The following is a 12230-nucleotide window of genomic DNA, read 5'->3' as shown; positions in this document are numbered from 1 at the left end:
TCATGTCTGTTTACTAGCTGTTGTGCGGCTGTCTGCATTCAGTTGGCAAACGTCACTGCGGTTTGCTCTGTAATCGAAGAAGAATTTGGATGCATGCATCTTGTAAAGGAGAGGTTACGTTGCCTATCGTAGTTCCTGTAGTGGGTTATAATTTCAGGTTCCTGATCACTGACAATGTATTTCCTCTTTTTTTTCCCCAGGTGTGTCACATCTCAGTGCAGCCACCGGTGAACGGAGAGCTCATCCTGAGGTTCCAGCAGCTTCAGTCTCGCCTTGCTACTCTGAAGATCGAGAACGAGGAGGTAAAACGCAAATAAATTCAACTCATTACACAGGTATTTGCGGTGTGTGGGTTTTTAGACATGTCAAACATGTCAAAACTTTTCTCTGCTGCTCCGGCATTGTTGTCTGCCAGAGATGCAGAAGTTTCGTCATGCTGCTGTTTTGTCGGTTGCAAGATGCTGACAGCTGCAGAGCATTAAAGCTACTAAAGAAAGTTAACTTTAGCCAGAAGTCATCCAAGGTGAGACAGGAAAAATAGTTGCTGATGATCTCTGAAGAATCAAAGTTTTTTTTTGTTGCATATACACACCACACACAGACACACACTCTGTATTTTCCTCTCTCTCATGCCCTGCAGGTAGCCATCAAACCCTCTCTGTGAAGCCTCCATTTTCGCTCCCACCGGTAGAATTCACTGTCTCGCTTTTATTTGCACGAACCTGTCCTGCGCTGCTCTGTTTTGACATTGGAGGTGCATCTCTGCTTCTCAGGCTCTATTGTTTGCAGCATGCTTGAGTAATGCATTGTTACTTAAATAAAACAAAAGCCAATAGGGGAGAAATACCACGACTGCCACAGTTTCACAGAGTGCAGTCACGTCCATTACGCTGGCCCTAGTATCACGTCTGACCTGCCTCCTCTCTATGAGCTCTCACCGCCATCTGTTTTTATCCTCTCTGTTTCTCCTCCTCCCTCCTCATAGGTGCACTTTCTTTCTTTTATCTTGCTACAAAGAGGCACAGGAGCGTGTCATTCAACTTCCTCTACATCTACTGTGACTTCAGATTCCTTTTGATTGTATTGTCGACACTTTGTGAAACTGACTGAAAATACGTCTGCTAGAATGAACAATGATGGATAGGATACCTGTATATTGGGGGTTATTTAAGTGTGCCAATTACTACAGCTGAAGTTACTGGATTAATTTATTGAAAGTCAGTCAACTTAAATTGGCAGAAGTGTTTAATATTTGCTGGTTTCGGGCTCTCAAATGTAAGGATTTCGTGCTCTGAATTAAATATTCTGTACTTTTTTTTACATCTTAGAACCTTAATGATTGACTATTAGAAAAACTAATCAGATTATACAACAATAGAAACAATTAGATAGTAGTTGCTGCCCTACTGAGTATCATTCAGAGTGTTGTTTTATGCTGGTCAGAGTCCTGCTGGTGCTTTCATAGTTGGAAAAGCTTGCAGTATTTACAATATCTCAGAAACAAGGCACACACATGTGCACCCCTGTGTGTTATTGTGTGTGTGTGTGTGTGTGTGTGTGTGTGTGTGTGTGTGTGTGTGTGTGAGGGTCTGATGACAAGCCCTGGTTGCTTCATGTCCTTGTCCGCCTGCCTCGCTGAAGCGGATGTCCTGGTGGGTCAGAATTGGAGGGCGCTGCTGCCTTGTGTTAGGATCACCAGATGGCCTCTCTTCCCGGGCACAGCGTGCCAGATACATCCTTGAAAAATGAACTTTCAAAGCGCTGTGACGACCTACAAGCACGACTGTCAAATGTACAAGAGAGAAAAAGAGTCTGTCTTTATCCGGCCAGGAAAGGCTGCAGGGCTGTGCTTAATAGATGTGCAGCTGTTTCCTCAGTCCTTTTTGACTCCCGTGAAACGGCGAAAAGAAAACATTGCTGAATAATTTACTCTGCATCAGTGGTGGGTGGGGTGCGACGTGGGGAGAAAACTCTGGATCTCGCTGTTGCTAAAGGGTTGGGGTTCGCACAGCCCTGCTGGGTGCCTCGCTGCAGCAATTACAATTGAATTTTTGTTCATTAAAAAAGCCTGCTCTCTGAGGACGCCGTTCATTTCAGCTCCTCAGTCAGTCAGCGTGGTTCATCTTTTTTTTCAGATTTAATAATCCGGCCATTTAGATCTTGTTTGCCTTCGTATGAACCGGAGCTCACACAGGCTGATTTTCCTCTCTTTCCTATTCTCAAGACGTTTCACACTAAACTCTGGCAATCTAATACCATCTCCTTTGCAGGGAGGGTTTGTTTTTCCTCAGACAAATCTCAGGGAGGCACATCAAAGCCTGTGTGTGGGTGTGTATGTGTGCTCATAGCGTGATGATCAGCACATTACACACTTACTACATAGTCTGTTGAAAGATATGGACAGTCTGTCTTTTGGACTGTTATGACAGGATGTTAAATAACTGTAAGTGATATTGTACTGCTGCCCTACAGAATAACCTTGATTTTAAAGTGCATTAAATTAATTATTTTGGGTTTTGACAGCTTAGAAGTTGTTTTCAATCCAGAGCATGACGCCTCTAAATAAGACAGACTGATACTTGGCTCCTCTTACTGGTGCACTGTCTGTGTAGCAACCTAGAAAATACACGAGTCATGGTTTGGGGTGTAACGATACACAAAAGTCATGGTCAGGTTCATACCCCAATTTTTAAGTCACAGTTCTGTGTGGGTTCTGTACAGTGGAATAAACTGCAGCTCTTATAGACTTTCGACATCAGACTCAATTGGTCAAATCTTGATTGTGAAAAGAGTATTTTTTTGTGGGTTGTGACACTTTAAAAGTGTATCCAGTTATTTACAGATGTCTCTCTTCCAAAGTAAGTCTATGAGGAAAAGATGTTTTTGAGCCCAATGGCATCACGTGACGGACCTGGAAGTTCTATTTTCAGTTTGGCCACCATGTCAAATAGGCTTCAAAGTCCAGCGCACTGCCTAGGGTCTTGCATTCTGCTTGCGTGAACCTCAGCATATGTATGACTAAAAGTTAGCAGGTGTAACTCGCACTTGGGAACTTTAGTTCCAACTTACGTGCATCAGTCTACATACCGTGTATTCTGCGTGCGACCCCCGTACCGTGACAGTTTGGTACAAATACACAAACAGTTACAGCCCCACTCCTGGTTCTTTATTGAAAACAAACAAACTAAATTTGATCCCAGAGACTTTCTCCAGGTCTGTTGTGCAGCTGCAGGGGCTAATGGGCATATCCACTGAGTCTCTGTAAGAGCTCTGTTGTAATTGAGCCCAGCAGTGAACACTGGTAACTATTCGTCTGCTGAATAATGGATATACTCAACAGCTTTTTCACTGGGAGCGATTTTCTCGCATGCATGGGTCCTGTCTTCATGATGACAGCTGGGCCTCTCGCCTCCACGGGGGCCACCCGGGATGAGGCTGCCAGGGACACGGAGAGAGAGCAAGAGAGAGACCAACACACTCAGAGCATGTAACCAATGGCTGTATGTCGTAGTAGGTTACCTATTTTAGGCACCTGCTGTAAATAAAACTACAGTGCGTACATGTAAAGTGATGGTGGAAGTGTAGATTGTAGACAGGCACTCCTTTGATCACCAACTGATGATGTTGTCACATGAAAAGGTGATGTCTTTGCAAAGCTTTATGATCGCAGAATCCCCCGTTTCCTTTTTCACACTGTCATTAGTCGTGTTCAAACCTGCAGTGTGTTTTTGCTTCACAATGGGACGGATGACACTCTAACTACATCCACATTGAGTGCCCGAGCATTTGTGTCATCGCTGTAATCCGTCAGTGTAACACATGAAAGAGATGAACTCCACCTTGCTTTTCAGGTGTTTTTTTTCCCTTTGAAGGCCAAATGAGTCACAGGTCAAACTGTTAAAAAAACAAGCTAATCCACTGTTGTCCTGGTGTGTGTAACTGTTACAGGAGGAATCCACCTTGTTCTCTCATTAGCACTGAGGTCTGACTCAATAAGTTTAAAAAATGGTGTCACTACCAGTGAGTGGGGGTCCCCCTGACCATTAAGGGATAATTATTAGGACTTCCAGCTGCGTCTCACTCAGGGCTTGGTTGACCTTTGGTTCTCACACATCAAGCACACACAGTTGAACTGTGATGGTTGCAGCACTTCTACCCCCCCCCTCAGAGTCCCTCTGTTGAACGAAGAAGAGCATTTTGCTGAATTTTTCCTTAGAGGTGGTTGTTGGTGTTTCTACATCGGCATGGCCTCTTTCCTTCCGCAGCTTTTCCACATCAGTGATTCACGCTCACATGCTCGACAGTCTCTAGACTCTTCCTCCATGTCTGTTTGTCTCCTGTTATCCCTCTCTCTTCCTATTCCTACTTCTCCTTGTTCTGCAGTTGTCCTTGTCTATTGCCTATATGGCCCTGTATTGATGTTATTTTAGTAAAATCATTGACGAAACTGGGTTAGCCAATGAGTTTGAAAGATAAAACATCAGGCAGAATGGTCACTGTGTTAACCCTCGACTGACTGGGCTGATGTCATAGATCATGCGTACAGTTAAAATAAGTAAAGTAAATGTATAATCCTCACAGCCGGGCTATTTCTGTTTTTTATTAGGCCTATGCATATAAATCTCCAACATACCATAGAGTAGTAGGGGCAGTTTTTTCAGAGTAACATATTATGACTGTTCAGCCATACTAGGGCATGGTTTTCGGGACAATTATGGGATAGACTGTCAAGAAATGTGGTACAGACTTTCATGATCTCCCTCAGAATGGATCGCAATAACTTTGATGGTCCCTGACTTTCCATATATATAAATATAACACATCACAGTTTTTATTTGTTCAATATATTGCCTGTATTTTCTGCAGAAGTAATGACATTCCTATTTGTGTCAGCATATGTTTTAGTGCTTATTTCCAAAGGTTATTATGCTAACATGCTACATGAAAATGGTGAACACAGTGAACATCACTAAGTTAACATTTTCAGTGTCGCTGTTAGCTTATTAACATGCTAATGTTAGCATTTAGCTCAAAACACAACTATGCTTAATGAAGCTTCTCAGAGCTTCTTGTAACGTCATAATTGTGGTCTGTTAGGACTTTTTTCTTGAAGTCTTAGTCGTTCCAAACAGTAGGCCTTACACTCCAGTGTACTGTCAAGTCTGTGTGTGACAAGTTTTTTTATATTTACAGTCTGTACAATCAGTTTGCATCTACATTGGTGTCTTTAACTTTTATGGAGCTGTTACAGGCTCATTTGCCTTGTTATTTGTTTGTAGCATCAGCCGTCATATTGTGTCATCATATACTGGATGCAGTCATGGCTCGCAGCACGTGCGCTGGCAGGACATCTTTCGCAGTAACCGGTGGGGCTCACGCGGCAAAGTCCAGACGTTCATAAGCTTCAGCAGGAGCGCTGTTGTTGACAGGGAAGAGGCGGTTATGGAAATGAATCTTAAAAGCCTGCGACTGAATGTACCATCTCCAGTAGACACTGTTCACCTCTGGCCCTTCTGAGTGCATGCAAATTGATTGCCTGGCTGGGAATGGTGCTCTGGGGCTGACGGATTCTTCGGAACTTGTGTCTTGTCAGAAAACACTTGAATTTTTCAGAGTGTCGTGGGATAGCGAGAGAGGTTTTTAGGGAGTGTGGTGATACAAGCTGCCAGATATGCTGTGATAGTAACGCCGTGATAGTGAAGAGATGACGTAAAGCTTTTAAGCTGGCTGGTTTTTACAATTTTTCAACTCTTCCTCCCCTCCATTCCTTGTGTGTACAGATCAAGAAGACGTCAGAGGCCACCCTGACCACCATCCAGGACATGGTGACCATTGAAGACTACGATGTGTCCGAGTGTTTCCACCACAGCAGATCCACGGAGTCGGTCAAGTCCACTGTGTCGGAGACGTACCTCAGCAAACCCAGCATTGCCAAGAGGAGGGCGAACCAGCAGGAGACAGAGCAGTTCTACTTCATGGTGAGAGGAGAGAGAAGACTGAGCAAATACAAAGGGAGAAGACTTCAAAGATGTCTTTTATTTCCCTATGAAAATAGAAATAAATCCCTCTTTGAAGCCTCATTTAGCTTTCTATACTTAGATATTTCAAAAGAAGTGGAAATGCCAGATTTCTCTTGTCTGATTACATACTCTGTTTAATATCCGCTACAAAATTCTGTAAAATGTATCTGAGAATATGAACTCAAAGCTTTTATCTGGACTTTAAAAAGCTTAATCTGTGTATGTAAATTCTATTGGACAGAAAAGTGTGAGTATCATGCACCAAGGCCTTTTGAAACTTTTGATCAGCTTGCTGAGGGGTAACTCTCCGAAAATATTCCCATTTTGTGAGGCTAACTGCTATCTTGTTCCAGTCTGAAGATGGACATGGTCTGATAAAGGCTTTAAAAAGACTCTCAGCGTGTCCTTTGCCCTTGGCTTTCTTATCATAGATTGCTGTCTTAAGAGCGGGCGCTCTGGCTGGCACTCAGGGCCGCCGTGTAATTACTCTCAATTCTCCACAGAAATTCCGGGAGTTTCTGGAGGGCAGTAATCTCATCTCCAAACTGCAGGCCAAACATGACTTGCTGAAGAGGACACTTGGTGAAGGTATAGTCACGATCCCTTTACTTTTATACTCTTACAGCTCCCACTGTACCTCTCAATGTCAGATCCACTTTCACTAGTTTGTGTGTTGCCTCCTTCCAGCCAAAATGAGGGCAAATTAGCCCTAATCAGTGTCAAAACAGTCGACGTGACTAATGATTAGTTATTGAATTTTGTCTTTTCCTTTTCTGCAGTCTCACTCCGGCGATTTCAGCCTTTTCCGTGGCAAATTTCCCATTGTTTGCCTGCTTTTTCCACTATTCTGAGCTCCTAGATGGTAATCTGGGTTTTAGCCAGGCGAGCCAGAGCTGAGAGGGATTGTGAACTTGTATTATCCGTCTTAGTGATTGATTTGCTCCCAAGTTAATGGACTGCCATGTATAAGAGCGGTGGCGGTCTTTAGAACAGCCTCTCCTTGGTCTACATTGGTGGGATCTCCTCAAGGCTTCAGCTAATCTACTGTCAACCAGGAGAGTGTCAGTCAGTCGTTGTTGTAACCAGCCGCCCTGGTGGTCTCAGTCAAACTGTCCGCGTAATAATGGAGTAATGGAGCCGTGTGCTAATGAGGAAGAGTAAAGCTTCCTGCTTATCCCACACGCTCCTTAGTCATATTGTTGTCAATGAGCTGGAGTACAGTATGAGTCACCCAGACGGAGACAGGTCAGATCCTGTTCACAGGAACAGATGGCCGCACAAACGAAACTACTCCTGTTCTCTAAAACCATTTGGAAGCTATTTTGTGCGTAATCTAACTTCCCCTGTCCAAACTTGTAGCTCTGTGTATGTCTATAATGATTAGTGTATCTGTGCGCCTACGTCACTCGTAAACTGTGTGCCTGGTGGATGTTTGTGCTGTAATTGTAATGCAGCTAAAGTGTTGCCTTTTTAAGCCTGTTGTGTGTGTGTTTGTGTGCGTAGGTGTGTGTACGGGTTTTGTTTGTGCCGCTCAAGAGGCCAGTGGTTGCGGACAGATGGCAGGCTTCAAAATGCTTCACTAGCCGTATGCAAAATGCACCGCAGGGACCTCAGAGACAGGTCCTGGCATGTCCACACATCTAACTTCCTCTCACATCTCCTCTCTTTTCTCTCCTCATCCGCAGGCCACAGAGCTGACTACATGACCACAAGGTAAAGTACACGAACACACACACACACACACACACAAACACACGCGCGCCTGAAGACCTGTGCATATTCAAGACACACATCCAGTCCACTTTTCTTTCAGCAGCGACAGAAACATTTGTGATGTGTCGCTGCTCATGAAGGCGAGGACAGTCTCCCTCAGGGTATTCTCATGTGAAATCCTCTGTGACCATGACAGCAGAGGAGTCTGTAGTTAGACAGATGTGCTGGCCTCCGAGGGTTTTTCTAAGCCAAACCTGGTGTCGTGTGGCAGGTTTACTGTACTTCATATTCCCAACAGTGTCTTATGTCAGGCCTGTGAAGCGAATGAGAGGTGATAAAGTGGAGAATGTTTAACCTAACATAGGAGCAATAGAGAGGAGAGGGGAAAGAATTTGCATGAAATTTAAATGTTTATTCAGTTTCACAGAGCAACAAAAGAGACATGAATAAGAACAGATGTGTCAGTTGAATCTTTAACTTTTGCACCTTTGAAAGCAGATCATATTTCGCTGCATACGTAACTCACATTTGATTCTACGAAAAGTATACAGTTCTTTGTGAGCAGTGTAAACTTAATAGCTATGGAGCCACGCCAGTAACTGGTCAGTCTGCAACTATTTTGATGATAAAGTTGATTGTTGAGATCATTTTTCATCCAAAAATACAAAAAATTCCAGCTTCTTAAATGAGACAATTTGTTGCTTTTCTTTGTTTTATGTTCTTGTACACGTGGCTGTTCCATTTCCAATATTTTATTGACCAACAAATCAATTGAGAAAATTATTGGCAGAATAGTTGCAGCCCTCTCAGCTCATGAGAAGAGATGACCAGTACACTAGTACATAATGTCAGTAAAGCGGGGACGGTATGCCTGATGTCACAGTTTAATTCATGTTGCGAAGATTTCATGTGTTGTGTTGGCGTGATGAGATCTTAGAAATAAAATGAGTAGAAAGGACATCGAACTGTTTGCCTAAGTCATATGACTAGTACAACAAGAAACAGCGTTAGTAGGTAGCTGTTAAGGTGACAACATGCGTCAAGTGTGTCATACTCACTGGTTTGAGAACTCTGTTTTTGCCTATTCTTACACCCGTTTTTCTTTCTAAACAGAAAAATACAACCCTACCCCAGTCAAAGTTTCTCTCATTCACTGAACAAACACTCATTCAAACTTGACTGAAACAAAATTCAACTCACCAAGGCAGACTTAGTTAGTCTTGAATCAAAATAAATCCTTAATTCAGCGAGCTAGATGTAAAAAGATATGATGGCTCTACTTGCTGTACATGCGTCTCAGCTTCCGGCTGAGCAGCAGCTCTCACTCCTTCTTTGAGAGCAGCTACAGATCATCACGTTACAGCAAAGATGGAATTGATGGCACCAACAGAAACAGTGAAATAATAGTTATAGTGATACTTTAAAAGTAATCGATTACTTATTTGAAGATGTAACGTTACTACTCCACTGCTTGTTTGGTCATTACTGCAAAGTCTCACCTCAGTAAATTCACAACTTGCTGCAATTTGGTTTCTTTACATGAAAGTTAGTCTGCTACGGTGGTTGTAAAGAAAACGGTACACATAAAAGTAGCTGCCGCACTGACCATCCTGCTGTGTTGACTGGAATGGGAATTTCTGTTCTACTCTCATTCTATTTCTACGGATCAGATATTTAAAACACCTTCAGCCTTTGCTAGCAGAATAATTTTGTCACTATGATTGAGCAGCAGAAGGCACCAAAGACCCGCACTCTTTTAATCTCAGTCCTACAGGTCACAAGAAGCCAAATTGAATTGCCTCACACGCGCACACACACACACACACACACACACAGACTTAGAGAGGCAGTCCCCCGCAGTGCCTGTCATGAGGTGGATGCTGACACATGCGATGCTCCCAGCAGGTCTGATATTTCACTGGCCTCTGATATCTGGTGGAGAAAGAAAAGACGGGATTATAAAGCAAAAGTTCATTCACGGGTTTCAGCGGTGTCTGAAAATACCCTCATTCACCTGTCCATCATCTTGAGTCAAAGGGTTTTAAAGATTTGTCAGCCTCGACTTCAGTTCATGTCTTTGAAGGGCATAAAGGTTATTGGAGAATGGATAAACCACTTTAAAAGGAAAACTGCATTGTTTACGTATTCTAACACATTCTTTGTATTCTAGACATCCCAACGGGCCATACAAAACCCACACCGGCACCCGGCGGGCTAGACCCCGCTCTGTATTTAATGTTAGGTTATTTAATGGCAATTTGGAGTCATTTATCAAGGTACTGATTACCAGTCTGCCCGCCTGACACTGCTCCTCCTCCTATCTATTTTCTGTCTTGCTCTGGCTTTCTGGACATTTTGGTGGGTTCCCCAAAGCATTTCAGCTTTGATTTATCTTTTACCAACAAAAAACAAACAACAACATAGATGCTGGATTCTGGAAGCCTTCATCATGAGTCATTGAGCTGTGGCGGTCTGCGTCTGGGGTGTATGGGTGGCTCTGATAGATTTGGAGGGCTGCAGGAGGAGAGGAGCGGCAGTCGGAGGGATAAATGTTTGTCTCAGTCAGCTCCCCTGACACACTGCTGACCTGGCATCACTGAGCTGCTCTGGCAGAGATATTCTCTCCTCCTCCTCCAGAGCGAGAGCAAAGGCCAGTGAAAACAGCAGGATAAATGGCAGTCAGGGAGCGGATGCCAGACTGATAAGGTGTGCTGCCTCCCTCCTCCGGCCTCTTCACTGCCTCTCACTGGTGGCCGTATCCGGTCCTGTCCACTTCCCGTTGTTTCCTTTTGGGTTTGACGCCAGCACAGAGTGGAATGAGGGTACGCTCTAAGTAAAAGCTTTGGTGGGCAGCTGCTGTGGTCCTAATCTGGGTCTTGCTTTTCTTTCTCTTTTCTGTTTCTCTGCGACACTTCTCTGTAGCCGCGGACGACGGAACTCACACGCTCGACATCAGGTAGACACCTTGAAGCATCTTGGGGGGCCCATGCTGCTTGCCTGCCTGCGCTCATTTCTTCATCTGTCCTGCCTTAACAACACTTTCACCTCGTGTCATGTTTGTCTGTATCTTGTATTCGTTACCTGACCTCTGTGAGCAGACTGAGACCGACTGAATTGAAGGTTTTCCCCTTAAACAGAGATGTTGCGGCAACTTGTATCTTCAGTTTCTATTGTGTTTCCCAGCGTGAAGCACTTCCAGCTTCGAAATTGGTATTGAATTTATGTGATACAAAGCAGTCATCCCCAGTCTCACATATCCAAAGAGATAACATTACATAATCCTGCTGCATCAGACCCGTGCCTCAACCCTCACGGCTCCACTCCAACGATAGATAGTCGATTTTGGCATGGGCGCCGTGTTTGGGCCGTGTGTATACCCCTGAGGGCTGTAAACAGCTCCACTGTATCATTAAAAGCATGTACTGGCACCGAGAGCAGAACAAGAGTACAGTCCACGTCGAAGTGTGTGAGAGGAATGTGTTTTCTCTGAAGGAGACGGTGCTGCTCCTCTCATCTCACCACTTCTGCCCCGAGCTCCATATTGAGTGTGTGGCTCTTTAGATAAGCTCTCCTTAATTTAAACACAGGGTGCACTTGATTGCTAGCATAACTAGACACAAAGTATATTTAGCAGCACTGGAGGCCAATTGAAATGTGTTCAACAACAGGTTTGTACACGCTTGTCATTGCAGCTCGTCAGTAATTTTAGTATATTTAGTGATATGTCACGATGAGTGAGTTATTACAGGAGTCGATTCAGTCTGTCTCAGTAAGATCTCAAAAAGGTAACCCTCACTGTGTAACTAAACCTACCAACTTCACTGACACTGGGTGTGCATGTTTATATAAGCTTAACATAACATTAACTAGTGTCTGTTAGAGCCCGACCGATACATCAGCAGGCCGACATCATTCGTCTACACATCAGATATTTTGGCATTGACCTGTATGTTCTCAGTTATTTAAATACCAATGACATTTACTGATCAAAATTCACATTATCTTACATTTACCAACAATGGTTATGTTTGTTTTTTACATGTCTTTATCGCAGAATTACTATTAGTATTTTATACAGTGGTGGAAAGTAATGAAGTCTCAAATCTTAGGTACAGTTCTGAGGTACTTGTGCTTTATGTGAGTAGGTCCTGTTTGTTATTTTATACTTCTACACTACAATTTTGAGAGAAATATTGTACTTTTTACTGTACTACAGTTATTCTATAACTTAAGTTATTAGTTTCTTTACAGATTCAGATTATTAATAAAGAATATTATCAACAAATTAAATATATTTTTATAGATTTAGATAGACAGCACAAAGTAATTAAAATTAATCCCACTTTTATCAGATGAAACTTTAAACTGATATGTACATTCATCTATCAGTAACTGTAATCTGATATGTGAAGCATTCTCTGGTACTAGAATTTGTTTTGGGATAAATGAAGCTCTATTGAATTGAAATAAATTGAATTGAATATACATTTTTTTCTG

General features: G+C 43.1%; 1 protein-coding gene across 4 annotated transcripts in view; it reads left to right on the top strand.

The window, feature by feature from the left end:
• The window catches only part of srgap1a (SLIT-ROBO Rho GTPase activating protein 1a), a 96636-nt gene that overhangs the window by 59793 nt on the left and 24613 nt on the right, over nucleotides 1-12230 (top strand). For 3 of the 4 annotated variants that reach the window (XM_050072711.1, XM_050072713.1, XM_050072714.1), the window contains exons 8-12: nucleotides 201-302; nucleotides 5781-5978; nucleotides 6524-6608; nucleotides 7706-7733; nucleotides 9904-10009. In XM_050072711.1, coding sequence (XP_049928668.1) covers nucleotides 201-302; nucleotides 5781-5978; nucleotides 6524-6608; nucleotides 7706-7733; nucleotides 9904-10009 — 519 coding nt within the window. Of the gene's footprint in view, nucleotides 1-200; nucleotides 303-5780; nucleotides 5979-6523; nucleotides 6609-7705; nucleotides 7734-9903; nucleotides 10010-10655; nucleotides 10690-12230 lie in introns of all 4 variants that reach the window. The other variant, XM_050072712.1, reaches the window with a different exon arrangement.

Source organism: Epinephelus moara, chromosome 20 (genome assembly GCF_006386435.1).
Source record: "Epinephelus moara isolate mb chromosome 20, YSFRI_EMoa_1.0, whole genome shotgun sequence".
NCBI classification, from domain to species: Eukaryota; Metazoa; Chordata; class Actinopteri; order Perciformes; family Serranidae; genus Epinephelus; species Epinephelus moara.
Note: the sequence above shows the minus strand (reverse complement) of the source record. Positions and strands in the feature narration are given on the sequence as shown.